At 41.2% G+C, this 26,708-nt stretch overlaps 1 protein-coding gene across 4 annotated transcripts in view; it reads right to left on the bottom strand.

Annotated features, from left to right (window-relative positions):
* The window catches only part of CDK8 (cyclin dependent kinase 8), a 72,297-nt gene that overhangs the window by 33,840 nt on the left and 11,749 nt on the right, over window positions 1-26,708 (bottom strand). For 2 of the 4 annotated variants that reach the window (XM_068672030.1, XM_068672022.1), the window contains exons 2-4: window positions 21,650-21,725; window positions 11,169-11,279; window positions 8,364-8,504 (exon numbers count right to left, since the gene is read on the bottom strand). In XM_068672030.1, coding sequence (XP_068528131.1) covers window positions 8,364-8,504; window positions 11,169-11,279; window positions 21,650-21,725 — 328 coding nt within the window. The remainder of the gene's footprint in view (window positions 1-8,363; window positions 8,505-11,168; window positions 11,280-21,649; window positions 21,726-26,708) is intronic. The other 2 variants (XM_068672041.1, XM_068672051.1) reach the window with 1 other exon arrangement.

Raw genomic sequence — 26,708 nt, 5'->3', positions numbered from 1 at the left:
ATGTTTCAAAACGGCTTCAAAGAGGATTTGATCTATCACCTTCCCAGGCATCAAGGTGAGAGCCACTGGCGTATTGTTTCCCAGTTCTTCCTTTTAGCCCTTCTTGAAGATTGGAGTGACATTTGCTTTTTTCCACCCTCAGGAAACCTCCCCTGATTGCTGTGACCTTTCAAAGATTGGCCTTGCCACGACTTGATTATATGAAGCTAATGATTTTATATATGTCTGTAAGCTTTTCTGTGGTGAACTGAAGGACCTGAGAAGTCTGCCTTTTACTTTTCTGACCGGCAGGCTGGTAGCACTGCAGCAGTACCGTGTGTTTCTATCTTCAAATCTGAACCTGTACATAGCTGACAGCAATTACTAAATGAAGAGGTTGACCTAACACGCCACTGGCCACAACAATGCCCAAGAAGAAAGCAAGCTAAATGGATTTTAATTAGCAGAGCTGGTCTGTAAAAAAGGGAAAGATCACCACGGTGCTTTTCTTTGCACAAAGTCAGTGACATGAGCATGGAATGCTTATTTCTGAAGTCTTCTCTGATAACTTCCACACTTTCAGTCAATTTTTTGAAGTTTTAACCTGAGCCAAAAAAAGCTCAGAAAGGTAGGCAAGGAAATAGTTATGACCGCTGTAAATAAAAGCAGTAAGAAAGATGAGATAACACTATTTTAACTACAGAATATCTAGAATTATAGTAAATTACAATTCACAGCAAAGCCTAAGTTATTATAACCAAAGCAACAAAAAAAGTTCTGCTAGACACATGGTTCTTTTTCCACCTCAGGAACACACACAGGTAATGAAAAGTACAGCTCAGAATTGAAAACCTTCGAAAAGGCAACAGCTGACACCAGAGCTATGATTGTTCCCCTTCTCCCCCCTAAAGCAAGTCGCCAGTAAGTCATTAAAATGCCATTTAGAAAATAATGCCCATTATCTGGTTATACATTTAAAGAGGGTCAAAGACCACCCTGCCTGTAAAAGCTGTTAACTTCTTTCTAGTAACGGGCATGGTTTCCATATTTATTTTTATGTTTTTTGTGCAAATGACCACAGTTCTGGGAGCACCAGAGCAAGACTGAAGGGCATTCCTGTATTTCTGAAGCAGCACTTGAATACTGATGAGGGAGACATCCTTTGATTCAAGGGCTCTAATGTGGAAACTGGTAAATTGGCACAGTAAAAGTTCTGTGTAAGTGTCTGCCTTAGGCAAAGTGAAATAAGTGATTCACAGCCAGAGCCTGGAAAGGGACTAAGGTGTTGCCTACAAAAAAAAAACAAAAACACCCTGACAGTGGCTTCTCCTCACTTTTACTGAGAGCACATCTTGAATATTCCTGCCAATCCCAAAGCTGGCAGCAGGTGTTCTTGGGAAGAGTCCAGCTCTCGGGCAGCTGGTTTCCAACCAGCACCGTATTAGAAGTTTGTCCACCTGAAAGCTTATTAAAAAACAACTTTCATCCCACCACAGCAGTTGAGCTGAGCAGCACGCTAGGAACGCATTAAAGACGCTGTGCTAGAGCTAGAATTTCCTGCTTTTGGTTGTTCTTTTATTTTTTTTTTTTTGCATTTTTTTAAGCACTGCTGCACCAGGTGAGCACATCAAGTACTTCCAGTGCAAAATCAACTTAATTCCCAACATAATCCTACTGCCACCACACAAAACCGATGGAGGAGTGCTCGTCTCTTGGCTGAAATCCTGTTTGGACAGACCTACCATGCCTTAAAAAATTGTGATGCACTTCTCAGAGTCAACAGGCACAGCATAATAGTTGCTGTGACGTGTAAAGGGACCTCTATTCTGAGCCCAGCACTTGAAGAAGTCTTCCAAGCACACTACAAAGACCACCCTTCTCTTCCCTCATGCTGCTGAGGATGCAGATTGGTGAAAACAGATCTATGGCCAGTTTTCTGCTTATTTTTAGTGTGGAATAATCTCGTCGAGTACAGGAAGAAGTCCAATAGCTGGATATAATGAAACAGAACAAAGACTAGGAAACGCCGTCAGCAAAACGCAGTGTTTCAAGCATTCTTGATAACTAAACTCACAATATTATTAAAACCATAATTGATGCACTTTGGGGCAATTACATGAAGTGTTCTTATTTCCTTCCTGCTACAGACAGAGCATGAATAAACAATCTGCTTCCAATTGCTCACAGTCATGGAATTAAAAAAAGCTGAAGAATATGCAAGTCAAATAAGAAACTTTAAAAGGAATGACATTCATTGGTTGAGAAATTTTACGGGTGTGTTTCAAAGGCATGAAAACAGCTAACTACTTGAGCATAGCACTATTCAAAGATAATATAATCAACATAGCCCTCGCTGATAGAACTGGTGGATTGGCTTTCATATAAATGGTGAAAGAGCAGTAACTTCACTTTTTTTGCTGTTTCTTCTAAGGTTTGCATGTGTTTGCTTCGTAAAAGACAAACTGGGACTAGAGAAGAAAATGGTGGTTGATTTTCACGCATGGGTTCGATGCTGCCATCCGTTTTACAGCCATGGCTGGGTCCCACGCTGTGTTCCGGATTATGGGCATGCTCCTTTCTTCTCCCCACACCACCACTGCGCCACTGGTTAGGCCCAGGCCCCTGTCAGCTCTCCTTCCTGCCACACAGTATGGCTGTCAGAGTGCCCAGAAGCTCAGCAAGCGGTGGGCCAGCTGCAGGGGTCCTGTTTTATAGGGCCTGAAGCAAAGGCGGGGCAGTGGTGGCCACTGTGCCCTGAGCCAGCCTCTGTGGTGCCCAACACAAGTGGCCCAAAGGCGGCTGTGTTGGGAGCGGCCTGGACAATGCCCTCAGGTGGAGGAGGAGGAGGGTTGGGGGGCTGAGGGCCCCTTTTCTGTGGGCTTTACCAGAGAGAAAGGCTGCCCCTCGGCCACAGGGACTGCCCTGCACCTCCCATCCTGTGCCCTTAGTATATTTTTAACACTGTTTCTTAGGTAATTTCATTCTATTCTTTACAAAAAAGAACAGAAGCAAGGTGCATCTTTAGCCCTATTTCCCACATGCACTTTGTGCTCTGACTGAAGAATTTCTTCCTCACATCACATCTAATCTAAATCTCCCCTCCATTTGGTCAAAGCCATTATTCCTTGTTCCATGGCTACACTCCCTGATAGAGTCCCTCTCCAGTTTCTTTTAGGCCATATTTATGGGTTAGGTGGCAAAACTGCAGGACCTTGCAAACTGCAGCCTTACCTACCTTGTCCCACATAATGTTTTCCAGCTCAGGCTCTAGCCTCTAATCAGTGTAACACAGAATCAAAGAAAGGTTCAGTTTGGAAAAGCCCTCCAAGATCACCTGGTCCAACCATCCCCCTACCACCACTGTCACCCACTAACCCATGTCCCCAAGCACCACGTCCAACCTCTCCTTGAACACCCCCAGGGACGGTGACTCCACCACCTCCCTGGGCAACCCGTCCCAGACTGCTCTTTCTGAGCAGAAATGTCTCCTCATTGCCAACCTGAACCTCCCCTGGCACAACTTGAGGCCATTCCCTCTAGTCCCAACACCTCACAATGTCACCCCTTCCTCTCCTGGGACATTTATTCCTGACAGGAGACATAGGTCCAGCCCAGTCTGTAACTATTTTTATAGGTGGTAGCTGCAGGTCCCACACCAGGTAAAGGTGTCCCAGCCCCTTCAACAATGGGGAGCCCCTTGCACTGACCCTCATCTTCCCTTGACCCTCTATCATTGCTTTCTGACTGATGTGGAAAGGGAAGGAGCTAATAAAAATTTTCTTTATGTTCTGGTGCAAGGTGGGACTGTGCCAAAACACCCAGTAAATCAAGGAGTGCCCCAGCTTGGCCATCACAAGACAGAGCGAAGGCTGGGGGGCAATGGCTTTTGGTGTCTACTCAATGTGGATTCGTCATCTCACAGGAAAGACCACAGCTTTGAGGTGGTCTTTTTCTGGCCAGAGCAAATGAAAGCACCACAAGGCACGTAGACGTGGTGCCACCTAACCCCGAGCACTTACAAGGGGCAGAAGGGCACAGGCCATGCTCAGGGACACCCCTGCAGACCTCAGAGATATTTTGGGGCAGAGCTGGGCTCTGAACAGGCAGGTTGACAGCTCACTGTTCCCCTTCTTTGGAAGGGGAGATGTGCAAGCACCCAGAAATCCCAGCCATGCACCAAAACTGATCTGAGATGAGTCCACGTTATACAGTAATCACCTTGCAATGCACAACAAAAGAAAGATTTTTAAAGATGAGATTGATCAAAGAGGCTGTGAACCCTAATGGAGATTGATTGGCTCGGCACCATAATGCCAGCACGGAGGCCGGTTCAGCTCAGATCCCAGCCTCTGCCTTTTATCTGCCGTGCACTCAAATGGCCAAAGCCTCTTGCTAAAGCAAGACCCTAAAAATCCTGCTTTTCTTATAAAGGTCCAAGGATGGGGAGTTTGTCTTTGCACCGGCTCACTGTTTCTGCCGAGGCTTTTCCACCTGCCAAGGAGGGCTCTGTGGAAAAATGCTCTCCAGATATTGAATACCAGGTGAGTTGTGAATATCAGCAGAGTCCTTTTATTGTCAAAAGTCATATTTAAATGCTTTAAGACTCAGTGTCCTGAGTGCAGCACCAGCAGAGGAGAGCACACAGCCCCTTCCTCTGCCCCACAGGACAGAGCCCTGCCTGCCCCACCATCTCACCACACAGGCCCTGCAGTGCCCATTAATTAAAGCTATGATGATAAAGCCATAGCTGCCCACCTAATTAAGCCACGGCAGAGAACTGTTTAGCTACTCTGCTCCTTCACTTTGCATTAGTACCTTGTTATCACAAAGGTAGCACTTCATAAACAAGCAGTGCAGACAGAGATTAGTGTGCCTTTTATTTGTGCCATCATTACCTTTCCTTTTGGAGCCTCGAATTTATCTGTGCTCTGCTTTTCTAACTCCTGCTTTTTTTCTTTCCTGATTGGTTTAAGAGCACATAAAGTGAGATTTAATGCACCTGAAACATTACAATTAGCTGCATTGTGCTAACAACTTAAAGGAAACAAATAAATATCAGCAGCTGTTGCACTTGGGAAATTCCCCCGTGCTGCAGGAAGAAGGCCTGCTGGTCAGGGAACGTGGATTTTTTTTTTTTTCTGACTCCATCCACACAGGATTCAAGGACAGGACAAAACACTAGGAAGTCAGCAAGCAGAAAGCAGTAAATAATGAGGGAGCTGGAGAGGTCTGAGCTCTGTTCTGGCTGCTTCCAGATGTAAATTTTGTTGAGTTATGCGTCTCAGCATCACAGTGACACGTCTGGGATGTGAGGGAAACACCCAGGCGGGTAGCATATCTTCAAAAAGCCATCCAGGACTCAAAAGTTATCTATATTACTTTCAATAGGGGAGAGCCTGACAGATAAAAGCTTCCCACAGAGCAGCAGGAGGGGGAAGGCAACCCTTACCTTCTCTTCTCCTTTATTTGCCTTTATCATGTCCAACCCTCCATGTACTACATCGCACGAGCTTCCCCCAGCGTGCAGGGGAGCTCATCACATACGTAATGCTCTGTGTGACCAAGCATTTGTGGGGCCAGGGTCCTGGTTAAGTGACAGAGGGAAACTGGAGAAGAAAAGGAGGCCCCTGCTGAAGACTCACCCCTGGGCTGATGACTCCACTGCTTCTCGTGCTTCAGCCCACACAGAGCTGCAGCCCTGGAACCTCTTCAGGTCACCTCAGCACATCGCTGCAGGGCACCACGCGCTGCTGGGGTCATTGAGTTTCATTACCTGTCCCGTTAGTGCTGGCAAGAAGAGTTTCTCTAAGCTTTCTTTTATTTCTGGCTACAAGAATCAGAAAGATCTTAACCTTCAAAACTTTCCCTACCCTAATGCTAGCTTCATTAAGGCATCTTAAACACTACAAAGTAGCACTTCAGTGGAGGCCAATTACTTCTCCAAGAAAAGAGCTTTCTTAACCTTAAAAAAACTCCTTATCTTAAGAGACAGATGTATCAAAGAACTGATTTTTCTGCTGAAGTATACTCTTTAGCTCCCTTTTGCCCCCAAACAACATCACTCACATAGCTAGCACGTGAAAACAAAGTAAGCACGTTACTTGAGCAACTCTATGTCAGTGTGCAGGTATTCACATAAAAATACACAACATTTCAATAACAATCTATCCAGCCACCCAGTCCAGAGTTGAAATTGGTGATTTAACACAGACCAGCAATATTCCTGAAGTCTAATGGTACATATATCCCGGAACACAAATCCACACCTCAGTACAAGCATTAACTTGGGTTGCTTTGCAATGGATTTGCTTTACATTGTAGGGAAGTCTCAGCTTGCAAACTCAACCGTGCACCAAGATGCCCGTCTTGCTAAGACAAAATACTAAGAACTTACTCAAGCTATCCCCAGGAACCCTGAAAAAAAATTAAGAAAGCACCTGATGTACAATTCTGTCTCTTCCGCTGCACTGAATATGTGCCTTCTAAATTCAGCAAACTTTCCACTAATTAAAGAGCTCAAACTGAACATTTTTGAACTGACAACCCCCACAGTCTCCTTGAGTAAGGCAGCACATGCAGCCCCTGCACAGCTTTGATATGCTTTCTCACCAACGTGGCTTGACAAGCTTCCAGCGGGATGACCTCTCAGTCTCTGCCTCAAGCTTTTGCTTTCTCCTCGGATTATCAGAAGATAGCCAATTGTGATGGTGGTTTTTTGCTGGTAAAAAAAAAGCTGCTTGCTGGACTGAGACCACCAACTCATTTCACATAGGTCAGAAAATGAGATGGTAATTTTTTTTTGGCTGTTGCCAACAAACTATTTCAGCTACAGACCTAGATGTGAAAGGCTCTGTAATAAATTACCAATCTCCTGAGCCATCCAGTTAACATGCATTAGTTTTTTCACTCAATTATACTCATACTTTAAATGCTTAAGCTCATAAATTTTCTGAAGCTGTAGGAAGTAAAATACCAGAAAATTCAGATTCTTGATGACAGGTCATTTGTTTTCTGTATGCCTCAAAAATATACTGAAGAGTACGGTTGCAGGCATCTAATTAGAGTAAGACATCACATTCTGGTTTAAAACCAAGTGTCTAAGCAGTCACATACTATGTATTTCTATTTTACATTTTGCTCCACTATTTCTCAAGTCATGACAAAGCCACCACAAGCTTTTTGACTTTTTCTTAGTGCTGAGTCTTTTGTTCGACTTCTAAAACCAGGAGCAAGTTAGAAGCAATATCCATACAATTGTTGCAATAAAACAAAGCTTCCTTTTATTCCAGTTCTAAAAGTGTTATTATTTTTCAAAGACAAATGTTTTACCGTCAGTTTAAACAGAGACTGGCACTCTGTAAAAGCATTTATTAGGCATGAAAATAGAAGACAAATAACTAGTCATTGACTACATTTCAAAGAACGCTATTAAAGGTATTTCAAAGAAAAAGTGATTCTTAAAGAGCAGTAAGGAAAACAGATTTATTATACCAAGCATAGAACAGCACTGGTAATACTGACTTAAGGGAATGACAGGTCAGACTAATGATACTCTCATGTACTAATGAAATTTCATTAATTAGAAGTGTTGTATATAGTATACTATATTGATAAAAAATGCTATCAGAGTAAGAGCTGTAAACAACTGGGTCAAGAAAGCTACCTGATTTTAAGATGACAGAACATTGTCATATGCAAAAAAAAAGCTGTGGGCATATTTCAGAGGCAAATATCTAGGAATTGGTTAGATTTCCCAATTTTAAACATTCAACAGAATTTGTTGGTTAAGAAACAGTAGCTCAAGTTCAATTTTTTTTGCTTACACTGCAGTTAGGATAAACATGAGTTTATTTGCAGAAGCCTTCAGAAGTTGTCATGGCTGTCTTTATGCTAGATTATACATGCTATGAGAACACAATGGCCTTGAAAAGTTACCTTCTTAGAGTAAAACTGATTGTTTCAGGCATTATTTTTTCAGTTTTTATTTCAGCAGCTCTTGGAGCCAATCATCCCTTCTCACACCTACACGCATGCACTATTTATTTCTCAGGCCTGCAGTCATACTACCAGAGGCATACTCTGTACTTCAACATGCCTGATATTTAAATGAACACGTTCAAAAATAGTTTCAGAAAAAATCAAAAAAGTAAACCAGCCATCTGATACACTTCACTTCCATTAAGCATATTTGATCATAGCAGGCTTTAAAAACTTGCTCTCCTAGACAGGGCTGGCTGACCACTGTAAAAACAGTGCTTTTATTTCTAAAACAACGGTCACTTGCCCTTAGCACAAAGGTTTTGGTTTCCCAGAGGTTAAAAAAAATAATAATAATCCCTGCCCTCAGTCATCCCAGTGCTAAAACCCACTGCAGATCAACTTACCAAATCCCTGTGCAACACCCAGTTGGCATGCAGGTAGTGAATACCATCCAGGATCTGATATAACAGTGACTTCACCATTCCCCGAGGTAACTGAACTGGTTTCTTGTTTGCTTTAGAAGCCCTGTGAAACTTGATTATATGCTGTAAAGGGGAAAAAGAAATCAAAATAAAGAAAATGTTTGCTTTTTTAAAAAAGAACACTATAGCATTACATAAAAATATTGCCAGCAGTTCCTTACACACACGTCTTAGCTTTTGCAAATGTTCATCACTCATTTTCCCAATTAGAAACATGTATATTAAGTACTAGAAAATTAATACTATGAGGTAAAATGAACACTATCCCAAGGGAATCTCTCAAAAATTAACTTGTCAAAGCAAATTCCCTTGCAGATCATTGACCTCTAAGCGTTTAGAGGTTCTGGGGGATATATTCATTTGAGGCTGACGTCTTGTATATCACAGCACAGAATTAAAAGTGAATTACCCAACTCCTATATCATTTTACTTCTGGGTTTTCTCCTACTGCCATGACACTGTAACGTTGAATCTCTAATGCCAGAAGAATTCATGGAAACTGTGTTAGGAGTTTTAAATTAAACAAGGAATGAATCTAGGCTTCCGTTTACCATCCCCTTTAGCATCACAGCAAAGATAAGCTGTCAACAGAGCAAAGCTACAAGCCTGTCCATCTTAACATCAGCATCCAAGCCACAGAAAAAAACTTTCACAATTTTGACTGTATACACAAGTAATATTGTCTTGTAGTAACAAGGAAGAGTCCAAGAGACTCTTGGACTTCCTCTAACACTCAAATGTTTGAGTGTTCCTCTAACACTCAAATCCCAAGTGCCACTAGCACTTATGCCATAGCAAGAAGTGTGTCAGTAATGGTAACAATTTCCATGTTTCTGTCTGAGAGAGAACTTCCAGAAGAAGCTTTTGCACACATTCACGCTCTTGTGATGGTTTACACTTGTGTGATGACTTAAACCGCCCTGTCCACCTTGTCCAAAGGAAACATGACACTGAAATCCTACCACATCATCGTCCTACTGAGGAAGGGCCTCTCCATTTCCTACACTCCTAGGAGTTTCACGTCCCAGCTGTCGGTTCGGTACCTGACTACTCAACCTCCTCCTCCTTTTTACTCCTGCTCTAAGACACTGGGCCCTTTCCCCAGCCTTGCTAGGGAGCTGCTGCAGTAGCTGTGCTCAGCACTGGAGAACTGAGCCCACAGCCAGCTCTCCCAGGCACTGACACAGCACAACCATGCTGCCTAATCACTCTCAGCCAGGTACAGAGAACAACCAGGAACAGGTACAGCTGCGAAGCTCCCACATTTATACACAAGCGTGCAAGCCAACTAAGATGAGAAGTGGGGGCTGTTCCTAAATTACTGATACATAAGCCAGCATTTCATTAACCAAAGTGCTTCTACGGCAATTTTGGCCAAGTATGAAGCAATGCAGAACTTTAAAAATGCCAACAATGACAGGTCACTACTAGACATATCATCCTAACACACGGAGCCTTTCAGCATATTTTGGAATTAAAAAATAATTCACATGTTCCTAAGCTTCTCTAGCTTAACATATAAATATGGGAGGGAGCAGTGAAAAGAATAACGTGCTTGGTTTTTCTGCACTTGAAAAACCAAACCACTTCCTCAAAAATTTATTTATTTTTCTAAATCAACCTTTAGAAAATGTCAACATTTCAGCTGCGTGGTAACTTCGTTCCAATTTTATGTTGGGAATAAAATCTCAATATAACTAATAAGAACATCCAAGACATTTAACTCAAATCCAATACCTGAATTCATCCCAACTTCAAGTAATACAATTTTCAAAAAGAACTAGTTTTAATTTGATTCATACACCTTAGCTGTCTGTCCAACCTCCATGCATAGGAGAAACCAACTCATGATTCGTAATGTGTGAGACTTGCACAAACACATACTTCAAGAACTCCATTTTATTTCAAATTGCCTCTGTTGTACCATTTAATCTGAATCATCTTAGTATCTTTCAAAGTTAATATTCTACTGTTTGTTCCACTGAAAGTAATGCTCAGAATGCGTATCAAATTTAATTCTGATAAACACAAACACCCTTCTCTTTCAGTAAAGTAGAGGGTACATGGGATTTTGCATTCTTTACAATGCTGCTTTAATTTTTTAAGCATTTTAGATGGATGTTGAGGTTACAAATATGAAGCTAACGGAGGAAAAGGGTACATATCTTAAAACAAATTTATTTTGCCTCCAACATGTTTATAATTAAAAGCTGTATCTTGTAATTAGGAATGAACAGCCTTCCTCACAAATACATGAATTTCAAAAAATGAGTTGAATAACAAGCTCTTTCCACTGGAACACATGAATGAAATTTCAATTATATTCAGTGGCATTACACTCACTTCATTTATTCACTGATGACATGCAGTGTAAGCAAAGTTCCAGACTTCCCTATTCAGCCAATACGTTTGCAATTTTTCAAAGGCAATCCACCTGCATAACCAATTACATTTTCCCCCACATGCTTTATTTTAGCTGTAGTGAAGGGTTATATCTGCATTTAACTAGATTTTTAGCTACTGAGTGCTGAATGCAGATTTTATCTTCTCTAAGAGGTCACAGGTTAACCGTGTTGTGTGCTTGCCTAACATTTTCCATTGCTTTTACTTTGGTACTGAAAGAGTTTCCAAAAAACATTCTGTGTGAAAAACTATACTGTCTTTCCTGACCTTGTCTCTTTTCTGTAAATAAAACTATGTCTGTTATCAACAAATAATTCACCTTACCCAGAGGTCATGCTCAGCGTAGTCAAAGAGAAGCCACACCTTCCTGTCAGCATGAGAAAGAAACACTTTTTGCAGAGAAATGACATTTGGATGCTTGAGCTCTCGCAGCAACTGCAAAATAAAGAAAGTCCACAGTTATATCCACACATCCAGAGCAGTGGAAGAGCTGAAAGATGAATACTTTAATAGTATTTGCTACATATTATACAATACAAATATGGTAAGTTGAAATTTGTAAGATACAAAACACAGCATTTATTTATATATATTTTTTGACAGACCCAGTCATTAGTTTAAAACCAAAGCTGAAAGCAAGTCATAACCCCCTTAGGGCATTCACTTCCCATTTATTTCCTAAAAGTTTAAGGCTCAATAAACCTTGCTGTTATGCAGGATCAAGACAACTCCATAAACAGCCAGCTGTGGCATCTGCCCTTTCCTACAGGCTCTAATCTCTGATAAAGCCATTTTGGGGCATCAATTTTCTCCTGGCTCCCAATTATCTCAGAAAGCCTGCATTTTGGATGCAGTCACTCAAGGCTCAATTGGATGACTCATGTAGAATGTGTCAATGCAGGCAGCTAAATGAAGATGTGCTTCTCAAGACAGAGCCAGCTGCTCTGAAAGGTCAACGCCACCAAGCGAAGAAGGTCCAAACTCCCTCCCACAAGGTACACCAGCTTCTGGAAGTGCCAGAACTGTCGGTGGAACAGCTCAGCACTTCAGGAGAAAACCAACCCAGATACACAAGGGTGATAATTTGCTGCTGAGCTCCTGCACTGCAATGACTCACGGTACTACCAGCAGACCCGGCAGCAGCAGAGGGACACAACACAGCTCCGAGCGAGAACTTTTTGGCAGCAGCGAGCCATTAAATCAGCTCAGCAGCTTCAGAAACTGTAGATTTAATCATCACCAAAAGGAAAACACAACGGGCATCGCACAAGAGCTGAGTGCAGACTGAATGAATATTTGAGCTCTCCTTTCATCTCACAATTTCACTGTACTGACACGGTTGCTAAAGAAAAAAAACTTTAGAAGTATCTCAGCAAACTATTCTCAAGAGTGGATACCAAGGACAATTCAAACTAGTATTTGAATAGAAAATAGAAAATTAGTATGTTGGGATTGAATCTAATATAAGATATAAAATTATCCCGTTGCATTGATGGAACAAGATAATGAGTTCCTTTCCACTGATACCTTAGTCACACATGCTAACATTTTAGTTGCTACTGAGATAGTAAAACTATGGATGTTTGCATATGGTTGTGTCCTCCTTTTCCATTTCATCTGAGGCAGATTCCCACTCCTACTCACTGACCAGAGGATTCAGCGTGGTATTTCTTGAGCAAGGAAGAGTACTGAGCTCCACACAGATTTGTCTCAAGTACGAGACAAAATAGAGAGAGAATTGAGGAGATGAGGAAACATCAGAGCTCAGTACAGAAGGCAATACTTTCAGCATGTTTAACTTACTACCTTCAGATTTTTTAAGTTATATAGAGGAATTTCAAGGCATGATCTTAAAGAATAATTGTAGAATTCTGTAAATACCTGTAATTCCTACTATGGATAAGTATAAAAAAATTAGTAATGCTATTTGCAGTTTTTTATTAACTGCAGGTGGGAGGCATTGGTGGTGGGTGCACCCCGACTAGCAGCTAAGCCCCAGAAGAATGGGGAATAATGAGGAAGAGCAGAAGGGAGAAAACTTTTGGGTTAAGATAAAAGCAGTTCAATAAGCAAAGGAATGATGAAAAGAGCAAAGCAAAAGCAACCACTCACCACCTCCCATAAGTAAGGTGCACAGTCTCCCAGCAATGGCTACTTCTCTCAAATCCCTTGTTCCTCATTTTTTTTTACTGCTGAGCACAATGTTACAAGGCATCAAATATCCCTGAGGTCAGCCTGGCTCAGCCGTCCCCGCTGTGTCCCCTTCCCAGCCTCTTGCCCACCCTCAGCCTCCTCACTCCTGGAGCAAAGGAAAGAAAGCAAGCCTTGATGCTATCCAAGTGCTGCTCAGCAGTCAACACCCTGGTGTGTTATCAACACTATTTCAGTCACAAATCCAAAAGATACCACCACACAGGCTGATAGAAAGAAATTAAGTCCATCTCAGCCAGACTTAGTGCAACAGAGACCAAAGGTAGAAGCCAGCCTCTTCATAGGGGATGTTATAAAATCATAGAATCGTTTAGGTTAAAAAAGACCTCCAAGATCATCAAGTCCACTGCTTCAGTATAAATTCACAGTGCTAGCTCAAATCTACATCAAACATTCTGTGACAGTGCAGCAACTACGTGTCCAAACCAAAATTTTAGCATATTTTCTGTGCTCTGATGACACACCTGTACCAGCACTCCAATTCCTTATACCCCGATACAGACTGCTTCTCAATAAGAGGAAGACAGAGTCATGGCTCCAAAAAATAAGTGTAACCCTCCCCTCGTTCACCCTTTTCTATCCCATTTCAAGTCCACCCTACTCCCTGGTTCCCTGTGTGGCAGGTATTTCCCACTTTAAAAACCCATTTTCCTCACATCAAACCAAACATAATATGATGGTTCCTTTTGCAGGCCAGTGCTTTAAGTGTTTGGTCAAAGCTAAATGGCCACACGCATCCCAGTGAAGAGGATGGCTAATACACATCAGCAAAACCACCAGAATAAGGAAATAATTGCTGCAATGATGACAGATGATCCCTGAGTCACTGTCTTGGAAAGGCTGAAACGCTCCAGGACAGAGGCAACGCAGAGCAATAAAAACAAATGCTGTCTGCAGGACAGAAAGAGCTCATGCAGATAGCATCACGTGGACTGTAAGCAACACTTCTAGCAGCCTCACCCTCCGAAACCAGGCCTCTCCAGCCCATACGCCACGCGCGTTTCCTACCAGATGACTCTCCTCGTGTCCAGCAGCTGACAGAGCTCACGGAAGAACAAGCAGACTGCAGGAAACAGCAGTGTGGTGCCTGCTAAGGACAAAGGCCACTTCTTGGCCTAGTGACTCTGGTACCTTCTTCTCTACCCTAATTCAGTTCTACAGAACACAAGGAGAAAGAAAAAATGTCCACTTGGCCCTCAGTAAATTACTGTACTTTTAACCTGCATTTCATATGATGATGCAAAATCACTTCCACAGCGACAAAAGTTTCCCTTAATTAAGGCAGGGAGACCTAGTTCACCTTCAAGAAGTGCAGCTGCTGCTGGTACCTCTGGTTTGACCTGAGCATCAAAACCCCACATTGCTCCCATCTAGGCTTTCCCTCGTTTCCATAAATATTGCTCGAGACATGGAAAGGAACCAGCATCCCTACAGGCCCAAGGCTTGGGCCTGCACTACAGGATTCCTGTGTCTCCCTTTTCAAATGCAGAAATACTCATTCCACAGCCATGGGGCAGCTGAGGGACAAGTAAAAGTGCCCTGAAGCACTGAAATTGTTGAATTGCTTCATGGAGAAGGGCAAACACAGGTAAGACAGAACATCATTAAATAATCAATAGCTACCACACTATTACTGCAAACCTGTTCTTGCTCAGGGACACTACAGTAACTACCTTCACATCAAATACGAGCTGAACTCAGCACACGTCTCCATGAATGTGGAGGTCTCCTTCAGCTGGTGACACTCACACATTTGCAGCACAACTCTTCATTACTACAGACACCTCTCATGAGGCAGGAGACCATTCTTTCCCTAAGTGAGAATTTCTAGCTTTACTGCAAATGCCATTCCACCTCCACTCGTGATGCTTGCTACTATGCGTGGTAAATTACTCAGTGTTGCAATACTGCCATGTCTACCTCAATAAACAAGTACAGCTTCTCCCAAGGCCCTTCTCAGGACTTGAGGCAGGTCAAGATGAGGCTAGATAAGGTCACTCCTTGCACTCACTGCCTTCCTGTAAGAGCTACACAACACTTTTCCCCTAAAGCAGAGAGCAATGAGAAAGCTGGCTGGACATAAAGCAGCTATGCAATATCAATCGAAGCATTCAGTTAAGCAAAAATCACTATTGTGTCATCTTGCCAGTTTGATGGCATAAATTGAAAATCCAATCATCTCACGCCTCAAAAAGGCTCAGTCCCACTAACTGACCGAGCAGATTGTACATTTGTAGTCATGCCACAACTTAAGATAGAAACAGAAAAAAAAAAGGGGATGGAAGAAAAAGCGGACCATGATTCATTGAGAAAGACAGGCAGGCAGACCAGGACAGCACTAAGATTTTGTCATTCTGCAACAGATAAAAAACAGTGGAACTGCTGCTAGGATAGATGAGTACAAGCTTACTAAGACATCACCTGAAATACTACACACAATTCCAGCCAATTCAGGGAAGATGAATACCAACTACAACAGGGCAAAGAAAGCCCAAGCCTACAGGCTCCATTCTCCTGGCTACGGCAGGACAGGAGACAAACAAACAAAATCTTTATAGCCTGCAAAAGAAGAAAGACAGAGAAAGAAGAACTCTCTCTAAACAAAACAAACAAACAAACAAAAACCAACAAAACACTAAGAGCAGCTATTCTAACAGACAATACTATCACAAGTACATATGAATCTGAAGTCATAAATAATTTTGGCTTAATATTTACAGACTGGAATGAGACTGTCTCCCTACAGAGATTTTTTCTCCTTACAAGCCTAACTTGAACTTTGCTAATTCTGAAGGTGCACTTGGCTTGTCTGAAGAAATAGAATATGACAACTCCAGAAGAATCACCTAATTCTACATTCCTTAAGTAAATCTTTTTAAAAGTTTTCATTGTTATTCTTAGTTTCCTATCAAAAGTGTACCTTTACTCAAGTACTTTAAACTTTCAATTTCAACTCTAAAAAGCAAATTTATTATACAAGTTAAATCCCACATTGACTTAGCTGCTATCCATTAGATTCCAGATCTTATTTTCAATGTAAATACAATTTTCATTTTATACTCTCATAAGTCAGATATTCCACAGTACTAAAAAAGAACAAAACATCCACTGAAAAAACATGCTGTTTTCCTTTCAAAATTGTTCAAATGAAAGTTTACAAAGGCAATGTAACAGAAAAAGTCATAATGCTGCGCACTCTGAATTTATTATGAGGCTGACAATACATTTTTCAAACTACAGTTCTTCAGACTTACAACTGTGAAATTGTTGATTTAGTTTGTCCTTTTGTTTTTCGTTTTTCAAGTCCTAAATTTTTGAGTCCTAAAAAGAAGCCTGACAACACACAATGTCAAGAGAGAAAACGCACAACTCTGATTTAACTTTTGTAGTTTCCAGAAGAAATGAGTCTTACATGATCACACAGACGTCAGTATTTATTAGGATCTCAAGTTCAAGAATATTCAAATTATTAGAAGTTACTGAGATGCTACTGAAGGTTCTCTGAAACTAAGGAGGTGGATGAAGAATCCTGATGACACCAGCACTGTCAAGCTAGCAGATTTTACACTTCACAGGAACTGTTACAATTCTTAAGGATTACAATTTCTCTCATTTATTCAGTATTTTCACCCCACTTGAACAGAACCAAACCTACTACTATCCTCCCTTTATACAAAATGTTTCAAGAATGCTGTTTGTATATATACCATACTACTATTAAAGCATTTAAGAGTCGTTAGTCTGGTCAAATGGAGTCACATTAAACACCTGTATTCCTCAGTACCCCGCTGCTTCTCACCACATGGATGGCTTGCCAAGAAAACCAGTACTTCTAACATGAGGACTGTACTTGCTTAAGTAATTTCTGCATTTTGTCTTGCAGGAGAGTGCCTCTACTGCTAATGCGGAAGGAACAGGACAGCCACCCATACTTAATGTGAGGAACCTGCACCCACAAATTGTTCCCCATTGCATATCACAAAACCACAGCAAAGGCCATCTCACTGCAGCATGGGTCCCTGCTCTGAACATGATCTACTAAAAGCAGGCCTGGGCCGCACGTTGTCAGCACTCAGACAAGAAATGTGAGGTGCAGCATCTCTTCCACCCACTGGGACAATCACTTGGTCCTTTACTCGGGGAAGATGATTAAGAGGGTGAATCAAGGAGTCATTAGGTTTCAACTTCTGCCTTGCAGGGTGTCTCCAATGGCTGTGTGCTGCTTCACAGTCCTTGGTCTAGCTCAGAATGACTTTGGAAAAAGCCCTTAAGTCCTTCTTCTACTGGCAGAGGGGAAGAGGCCTGAGGTAAGCAGCACCATGTTCCTTGGTGCCCAGGAGGCCTGTTGCGTGAGGAGGACCAACCCGTGCAGCAGCCTCCACTGAGGTCAACTCAGCGAAGGCCACCAACTGAATGGCACCTGGGCTCCCTTCTCACCCACCTGGGGCACAGGACATCTGCTTTATCTGTCTGTTTTACCTACAGCTTCCCGTGAGGCACTTAGAGCCACAGCACAACTGAAGGATGGGTCAATTCAGCTTGCTCACACGACAGAAAACTAACAACACTTAATTTTCCACTGGGTCAAGATGAATGAACTTATCCTGCAGCCATATTACTAATAGATCCAACACTAAGAGTATCACCTTTTGTGATAACAGCCTGCATTTGTTTTAACACGAAACCACAAAATCCCAAGGAAATCCAAATGCCTCCAAGGCAGACCGAAAGAATGGAAACAAAGACGCCAGCTAGTTATTGTTCTGCAATTTTCTGTCCCAGATCCATCAGTCTGGAGGCTGTTCTAACTTGTAAAAGCTGGCTGCCGTGCTCTAAAGGCAACAGGCAGGCAGGACAGAGCACAGCACAGCTGAGAGATGTTCGGATGCTGGGGATGTTCAGCTGGAAAAAAAAAGCCCAAGGAGACCTTGTTGCAACCTTTCAATTCATAAAGGTGACTTAAATGGAGAAGGGTTCTTTACTCAGGTAGATAATGATAGGACAAGGGGGGACAGTCTTACACTAAAAGAAGATAGATTTAGACTAGACATTAGGAAGAAATTCTTTCCTCAGAGGGTGGTGAGGCCCTGGCACAGGCTGCCCAGAGAAGCTGTGGATGCCCCATCCCTGGAGGTGCTCAAGGCCAGGCTGGATGGGGCTTTGGGCAACCTGGTGTGGCGGGACATGTCCCTACACATGGCAGGGCAGTTGGAGTTTGGTGATTAAGTTGTCTCTTCCAACCCAAGTCATTTTATGATTACTTTAAAGCCTAAGTCTCCTGCACAGGAAACTTCTCAAACCAAAATAATAAGCTTGAAACTACACGAAGCCTGGTTAACTACTCCAGTTTGCTACAGCCTCAAAAAAACATCCTACTTTGTGAACTGTGACATCATATTTGCCATATTATTCCAAGTAGATAATTTTTAAGAACATTCTTCCTTGTGATTAAACCACTGATCTAAGAATTGAGGGATTGGGACTTTGTGCTACACAATTTTATACACATCTTCTCACCATTCTAACCCTCTACTCTCCCACCTAATAAAAACATAACCCTTGGTATGGTGAGCATGCAGTTTAGAGTGCCCGCTTAGTTCTTGAAAGTGAAGGTATTGGGAAGCCCAGGCAGCGTGCACTTCTATAGAGAACAAGAACAGACAAACATTCAGCTAAAAGGTTTTGGGTGAGGCAGGATTCCCAGATGTTTCACATGGTGGATGAATGGGGGAAGACAAGGAAGGCTATAGCTCTACAACTATCTCAATATTAAAGATAATCAATTAGCATAATCAGAAAAAAAAAAATAACAGTTTACATAAAAGCATTAAAAACCGCCTCTTATTTAAACAGAATAAGAAATGAGCTAGGTTCATGAACATAAGGTCTAAATTCTCAGGCTGCAACAAGTACTAAAACACAAGAGTTTTGTATTCCTGTAGAGGCTGAGCTCATCCCATAACCAAGTCAGCCATTTCACCTCATGTCACTGCCCTGGTTCACAGCTCTTTCCACTGAAGTAGGTCAATTACTTTATTTTTTTCTGAAAATTTGACACTGTCACTTATCAGCCTCAGAAAAGTAGGTTGGGGCATTTTTAAACATATAGGTTACTCAACATTCCTGGACTGAAGATAGTCATCATAAAACAAGACAAAATTGATTGTATAGCTGTAAAAACAAGAGTTTCACTTTGATTTTTATCAAACTGCACTCTTGCCAGAAAATCTGACTAAAATGCAAGAACTTAGCTCTTCTGAGAAACTGAAAGCGATACATATCTCTCACAATGCAAGTCATCTTACCTCTCCTCAATACCACCACACTTGAAAAAAAAAGTACTCATCAGGATGGTCTAGACCACACTGTTACAAAGTCTGGTATTCAGTCTTGAATTTTAAGTATTGCCACAAATAAATTTATTAATTAAATGTACAGATTACATTTTAGGGTACAACACTGCTGATTAACTTAGTAGCATTTTCATATATACACTACTCATATAATCAGTATAGACAATATAGGTATTACTCCTCAAGTGGCTAATCTCTATATGAAGTTCCTGATTTTCTTTATGATATTAATTCACAGGAATGGAAATATATATATATATAAGAATATGATATATATGTGTGTATGTGTGTATATATATATATATATATACACATACACACACATATATACACATATATATATGTGTATATATGTACATGTATATATATATATGTACATATACATACATGTACATGTATGTATATATATACACATATATATACATATATATATATGTATATATATACATATATACATATATACATATATATATACATACACACACATATATATTTTAGTGGAATTAAAACAAGAGGAACAATGAATTTAGGGGGCAATGTTCCTTCTTACCTTCAAAAAAAAGCATCACAAGAACAGTAAGGAAAAAAATTCAAACCCTAGAAGTCCGTGGTTAATAATTCAACTGCAGAAGAATTCAGCCACATCAGCAGCTGAAGCCTGGAAGCAAAACTGGAAGCGGAGCCAAAAGCAGCTCAAGGAATGCTGTTGTAGATTACTCCGACTTTCTCTACACCTGCTTTTGGGCTCCACTCCACTCTCAGCCTGTCTTCCCTGTGCCTTTGGTGCTTTCAGAACATTGCCCTTCTTTCACCTCTACCACTCTCCCACCACGGGCTGAGAGCTGTACTGCTGTTCTCTTCAAAGGGTGCAATGCTGCAGCTGCAGCAGCTCAGAGCAAGGAGGAAGCTTCCCCGCTTCTCATTCCTCTTTTATCACTACGGGGGACCCTGCTGCCCTAGAGGAATGATTACACAGCAGTCCTCGAGCTATGCAAAGAGGCCAAGTCGTTCCTGACTGTCAGCCAAATTAGTAATTCTCTTTTAATAGATACAAATTGAGTAAGGATCTTTCCCGGAGCAAAGAGAGACACCTCCCTAACAAGCTTCTCCTGCCAGCTTCACGTAGAATAAACTCTTTTAAACTCTTCAGGGAAACCAGTGCAAAAAATACAAATAAAATGTTCTCACAAATCCCTCTGAAATGGTAGCTGACACTTTCCAAAAGCATTCACCCCGAGGAAGTCACAATATTTGGAAAGTTACTGCCAAAATGGCTGGGATATTCCAAATTTAAGGCCTTGTTTTCAGCTCCTTCAGTCCCATGTGGATGTCTATCTAGCATGGCAAAAAAGGCTCAGCTTTCAAAAACTGCTCAATTACCTTCTCCTGCAGAATATAGTTTCATTTCATTTTTTCACCTCACTCATTTCAAGGACTAAATTGTTTGAAATCAAAGCCAACTTGAAGTCAACAGTGTCTGAAATCCTGATACGCTCTTCAATCAAACATGAAATTGCAGTAGATCTACTAGTTTTAAATTCTTCAAGACTGCGGGTTTGAAACACTTACTCAAACACATGAGTTATGGTTATTTCCTTTCCTAATTCATCAATTTCAGTTGAAACATTTCAAGATAAATAAATCCAAGCACTGCCACAAAATAAGAATACACAGGAGTTAACCAGAACCTTCTACATACTGGCTTTACCCATCAACTTTCAGTTTCTGTGCAAACTTGTCACAATCCACAGCTACTTATGTTTTCCTAACAACGTGAAATATAAAAATATAAACCTGAATAATCTAGGAAAATGTATGACTAATATTCATGGGTATATTACAGCCCGTGAGGCAATGATGATGCCTGTTTGATTTGAAATCTTCATTTAAACAAAACCCAACAGGTTTTAATCATTCTGAGCTCATAAGAATTGACCTCTTTAGGAAAATAACCAAAACACTAATGCAAAAGTCAGATTAATTTAAACCACTGACTCTAATCATGTTTTTAAACTGCTGCATTTAATCTGCAGTGAGGCAGTCAGCACATTTTAACTTAAAAAATCATTTTTAGATAGCAAGTGTAACAGGTGCAAAATCTTCCACGCCATTTGTACTTATTTTATACTCTGTAATGAAAATATAGTAGAATAACATGATTCAGCCAACAAAAACAGCATGCACTCAAATTAACACTTTTAATAAATCTGTTTTCTAGTAGAAACAACTGATATTACTTACTGCTATTTCTCTGCATGCAGACATAGAAATTCCAGTACCTTCTATTTGCTTTAAAGCATAATCTTTATCATCTTTCCTGTGAAAGAAGAAAAGAAGTTTTTTAAAAAAAATTGCACCGTGAATTTAAAGTGAGCTCTTTATCACCATTCAGCAGTTTCTAATTCATATTCTTCACCTTATTTTCTTTCGGTTGTTTACTGATTTAATGCCTGGATACAAGCCGAGCGCTAAGCCATAAGCTAACCACACCACCCTGCTTGAGGCAAAATATAAATGTGTTCTCACTACTTACATAGCAATTTTGACTTTTTTTTATAATCATCATTTCTTCCATTCATTTCTTGTGTTACTAAGAAAACAGCACAAACATTTAGTGCATGCTAGAATAAAGTTTCTCCAAGTCTAGCTAGGGGTACATCTCCTATAAATGTGGGACTCTGACGAGGCAAAAAACTTCCCCATATTTTAACAAGCTCTTCAGTAGCACAAGAACATTGTCATAGTAGCACTTTTTCTTTCCCCTGGGTCACAAAATCATCCTAAAATTGTGCTTCTACCAAACTAACCAGACCACCAAGATGAACAACAACAAGGTACTCATGCAAGCTGACATCCCTAGAGCACTGTTTGTCAGCTTCAATAACACCTAGCACTTAAAAACAAAAACCTCCTGTACTTTAACCTGCTTATACCTTGCATTAATTTATTTAAAATGCAAGCCTGTTTGTTACTCCAGCTTCCAGTAGCAAAGTCAAGAAGAGACAAGACTGAACCTTTCCTTTTTGCCATCCTCAAAGACCTGTCTCTAACTTAAGACACACAGTGCTTGTACTTCTGTTTTTTGGGCTGGCATCCCCAGCACTCCCGAAGCACACAGCACTTAACAGCATTGCCTTCAATACTTGGAGCACACAAACAGACCCAAATCTTTGGGTTATATAAGAACCCTCATTAATTTTTAAGGAATCCTGCTTCAAGCTTTCATAGCTGCAAGCAAAATCCCTGCAAAAACAGAGAGCACAAACACCCAAAAGAAAAAAAAGCCCTCGAGTTAAGCATTTAAAGCACATGCACTTGTTTACTCCAGCTCTCTCTAAAATTTGTAAGGCTTTGAATTGCTGTCTTGCAACATGAAACGCTCTCCCCTATTCATCACTACGTATTTAATCCCTCAAATTATCAGGTCCCGTCCAAGAGATTTTGCATGGGGTTCAAAGACAGCCCACTGCTAGCAATAACTGTTCCAAACAGAAGAGGGGAAGAAGTAGAAGATTAATGGGCAAAACACAAACACAGCTAATGGGGAGGAAAAGTGGAATGAAACTGTGAGTGGGCAAGAGCAGATTTCAGTAAGAGGGCAATTACACGGAATCAGCAAGATGAAATCCGAGGGGGGGAATACAAGATCTGAAACAAACAGGGGGAAAAAAAAGAGTAAGGAGGACAAAGACAGGAGACGTTAAAAAGCTTCCATTTTATAAAAATAAAACTTAAAAAGCCCTGATCTGGAAAAGAAATAGAGCCAATACTGAGCACAAACTCATTCATATGTGACCAGAGGAGGTGTGAGCAGGGAATAATTCCGTATTCCTCACCTTACAGGAAGACTAGCTGCATGAAGCCTGAAAACAAGAAATTGTTATTAAGCACATCATTGAACTGTACCTAACGATGACACTGTTGTAAGGATCAAAAGCATAAGTGGAGTTGAAATGAAGTTACACACGTTTATGGTGGATTGGCGAGACAATTTTTTAGCTGGAAAGATTTCCTTGTCTTTTCCTACCTCCCTTCGCTGGCAACAGCTCAGAATCATTATCAGGTATAAGTATGAAGCAAAACGGACTGGACAGGAGGTTATTCTCATTGCCCTATTTGTTTATAGGCTCGGTTTCAAGGTATCTGAGCAGATCCCCACTCCGTGAGCGGCGGTGCCACACCACTGCTGCTATTACAAGCGCTCTCAGCGTCAGATCGTGGAGCAAAATTGGTGTGACCAGAAGCTACTCAGTGACCTGCCTGCTTGCCTGTTCCCATTTTGTGGGGTTTGAAGAACTCAGCACAGAGAGAAGTGCTGCCACACGACTGCCATCATCACGAGCATTTCAGGTAGCACTGACTGCAGTTCAGGCCGCCTCCCGTTTACAAGTGTGAAATTCTATTTTTAGCCAATCCAATTCTTGCCAAATTAGAAGCCGGATTCAAATTTTCCATCGCAGATGGCAGACTTTCTCTGGGAATTCTTTGAAAAAGAGACTTCAGCTGTTTCCTAGAACAAAACTGGAAGCAAACACTCATTTGCGCATGTTGAGCCTTTTACAACCATCACTTTAACACAGAAATTTGCCGTGGGGTTAAGAACAAACCACTTTTCTCCTTACAAGAGGATACTCACAGTGAATGAAAAAAAAAGTTAGTGAGGAAAATTAACTCTTAACATTAAAAGGCAGCTGCAGATCTGAGATCCAGAGATCCTGTGTCCAGCCATTCTCTACCTTGACAGCCACCTGTGGCTGCATGGAGTTAACCACTTGTTAATTTGCTCTTCCCTCTTGCCAGGTTGCTGTGCTCCTGTACTCACAGCAAGCGGTCTCTACCCTGTTCTCCACCTACTCAACCACTGTAGAGGAAACATAACCACAGGATAAAGAAAAAGGAACTGAAGTTTAGGGGTAAGGCACATTTTAATTATCGCACTCTCCTCCAGAACCTGAAAAAACAACCAGGCTTAGGACTCGAGTTCTCTAGCTGATGCACATGTAGTTGAGCTACAAAGCATTCAATCAACTCTTAATCCTCTAGCATCTGTTCTAGGCTGAGCCCAGCAACCTGATGTGGTTACCCCTGCACCATCAGCATCAGCTACTGCATTCATCCAAGGACAAAGACCCCAAATTCTGTTAAGCCAAGCTCAGTTTTATTCACATAAACTTCCTAGAATTCCTTGGAGCCATGGGAATTGGGGGAACAGTTTTCCAACGGAGGGATAGGAATTTACAAAAGTGCTACGAAATCCAAGGAAAGGACAAAGTGACGAACCTTATTTTAGGCAACTTCCAACATCTATTGACCAGAGGCTGTTTTCATCAAAACAAAGCCCAAAAGGCGCCTCTGTGGTTTTGGACATGGGCAATTGCATTCTTTGAAAATTAAAATATGTTCAGGGTGACAAGGCAGGAAACAAAAAAGAAAAATAAAATATTTATAAGCATCTTCCGCAGCTAACTACACAGCAGCATTGGCTATTTAGCAGCTTGCATTTTAAGGGCCCAGGAAGACTTGAATTATAATTCAACTGTAAATTTCTTCTTTTTAACAGAAAGATCCTATTGGGAAAACCTGTCCACTTCCTCAGTTGCCTAATAATAAGAAGTTAAGTAACCTTGGCAGATGCTCTGCCTAACAGCATGCATAGGAAGGCTGGTAAAGCTGTAAAACAGCAGAACGTAGAAAAGCAGCCTGAAAATCAATGGTCATTAATCCAAGTTTGTGTTACGGTCTGAAATCTCAAATACGAAATTAACTGGTGTAAAACTTAGGAACAATTTTTCTTTAAAAACAAGGAAATTCAAAGCCTGACAAACATCTGAGGGAAACAACTTCTACCGCCTTAAAGCTACCACGGGGAACTATAAATGCAGCATCTATTCTGTAGAAAACTAATGAACCCGTTAATTCTTTATGGTTCTTATTCCCTAAAGAATATGAAAATCCCGATAATTAAAAGACAAGCATGCTAACAAAACATGATTTTTTTTTTAATTCTACCATTGAGAATTCCATTAACATCACTAGGAATAGAAGTGAAACACCCTGAGTAAGTACAGCTGTTGTAGTAGTGTAAGAGTGGTTCATCCTCAGTAGCATTAATCCAAAGATTTCTCTGAATGCCTTAAATACAGCACCTTGGACTTTACAAGGTGAATTTGTGCTACAAAACATCTTGGTCTTGACCAAATTACCCAGGTGAACACCAAGCAACACTGACCCCTGAACAGCAATCAGCTGAACATCCTCACTATTAACAGCAAAACTGGGAACAGAGCTTTCGTATTTGCTAGGAAGAAAGGCAAGAAATATCAAATGCTCCACTACCGACTAGAACCTCAATAAATCACGTGGAAACTGAAGGGTTTTATTATACCTACAAACATCAGAATTGTGTTGAACAGCAAAGATTAAATTTAAACTACAAATAAGAACAAGATAGCGTGGAATTAAGCTGTAGCATTCAAGTTAGGGGAGGAGGAGAAGAAATATTTACTCTGTTTAGTTTCAGTATAAGTTATGGCCTTACTGAATTTGTAGATTTGAGATGGGCTGAAGAACTTAGCCAAGCACACAGCTGTAGGTTAGAAGACGAGAATGAACCATTTATGACAGAAAACTAACCTTCAGGACACCTATTTGGCATTTTTACTTGGCAAAATCATTCCCTGCTTCCTGCCCCAAGCCATAGCAATGGTGGTGGGCTTTGTTGCTTTCATTTGATTCAAAAATCTGATTTGAAAATCAGCCTAGTACGTCTGACAGCCAGTGAAGAGGTAATATGGATTCAATCTTCAAAAGATTTACACATGTATACCAAACACCAGGAGAACTGCTGTATACACAACCACTTACATAGGCACCAAAATAACACCTTGCTTTCTGGAAGGCCCAGAAAGATATGGGTGCTGGTCTGCCCTTTCAACTGGTTACTTGGAAGGAAGAACTTCTAGAATTACCTTTTTCCCCTTCTGATGCCATTTATGGCACCGAGTAGCCTTGCCATTTCACCTACTGGAATTCAATGGCTTTGACAGATTCCACAAACTTACCGGTGTGCTTTGAACCAGAGACCAAACAAAACCCTTTCACCCCTCAGGGAAGTCAACTTACATCCCCAAAGACCACTGTGTGCTGACAAGGTCAGGGCACTCTAGAAACAGGCTTACTCGAGCACATCCAAGACAAACAGCCTCAATAACTGAGGACCAAAGTAGTAAGTCTGCTCAGGTTTATGATCCAACTGACAAACCAAAACAAGCTCAGGATCTACTCTTTGGGCAGTGTTAGA

Source organism: Anas acuta, chromosome 1 (genome assembly GCF_963932015.1).
Source record: "Anas acuta chromosome 1, bAnaAcu1.1, whole genome shotgun sequence".
Lineage (NCBI taxonomy): Eukaryota > Metazoa > Chordata > Aves > Anseriformes > Anatidae > Anas > Anas acuta.
Note: the sequence above shows the minus strand (reverse complement) of the source record. Positions and strands in the feature narration are given on the sequence as shown.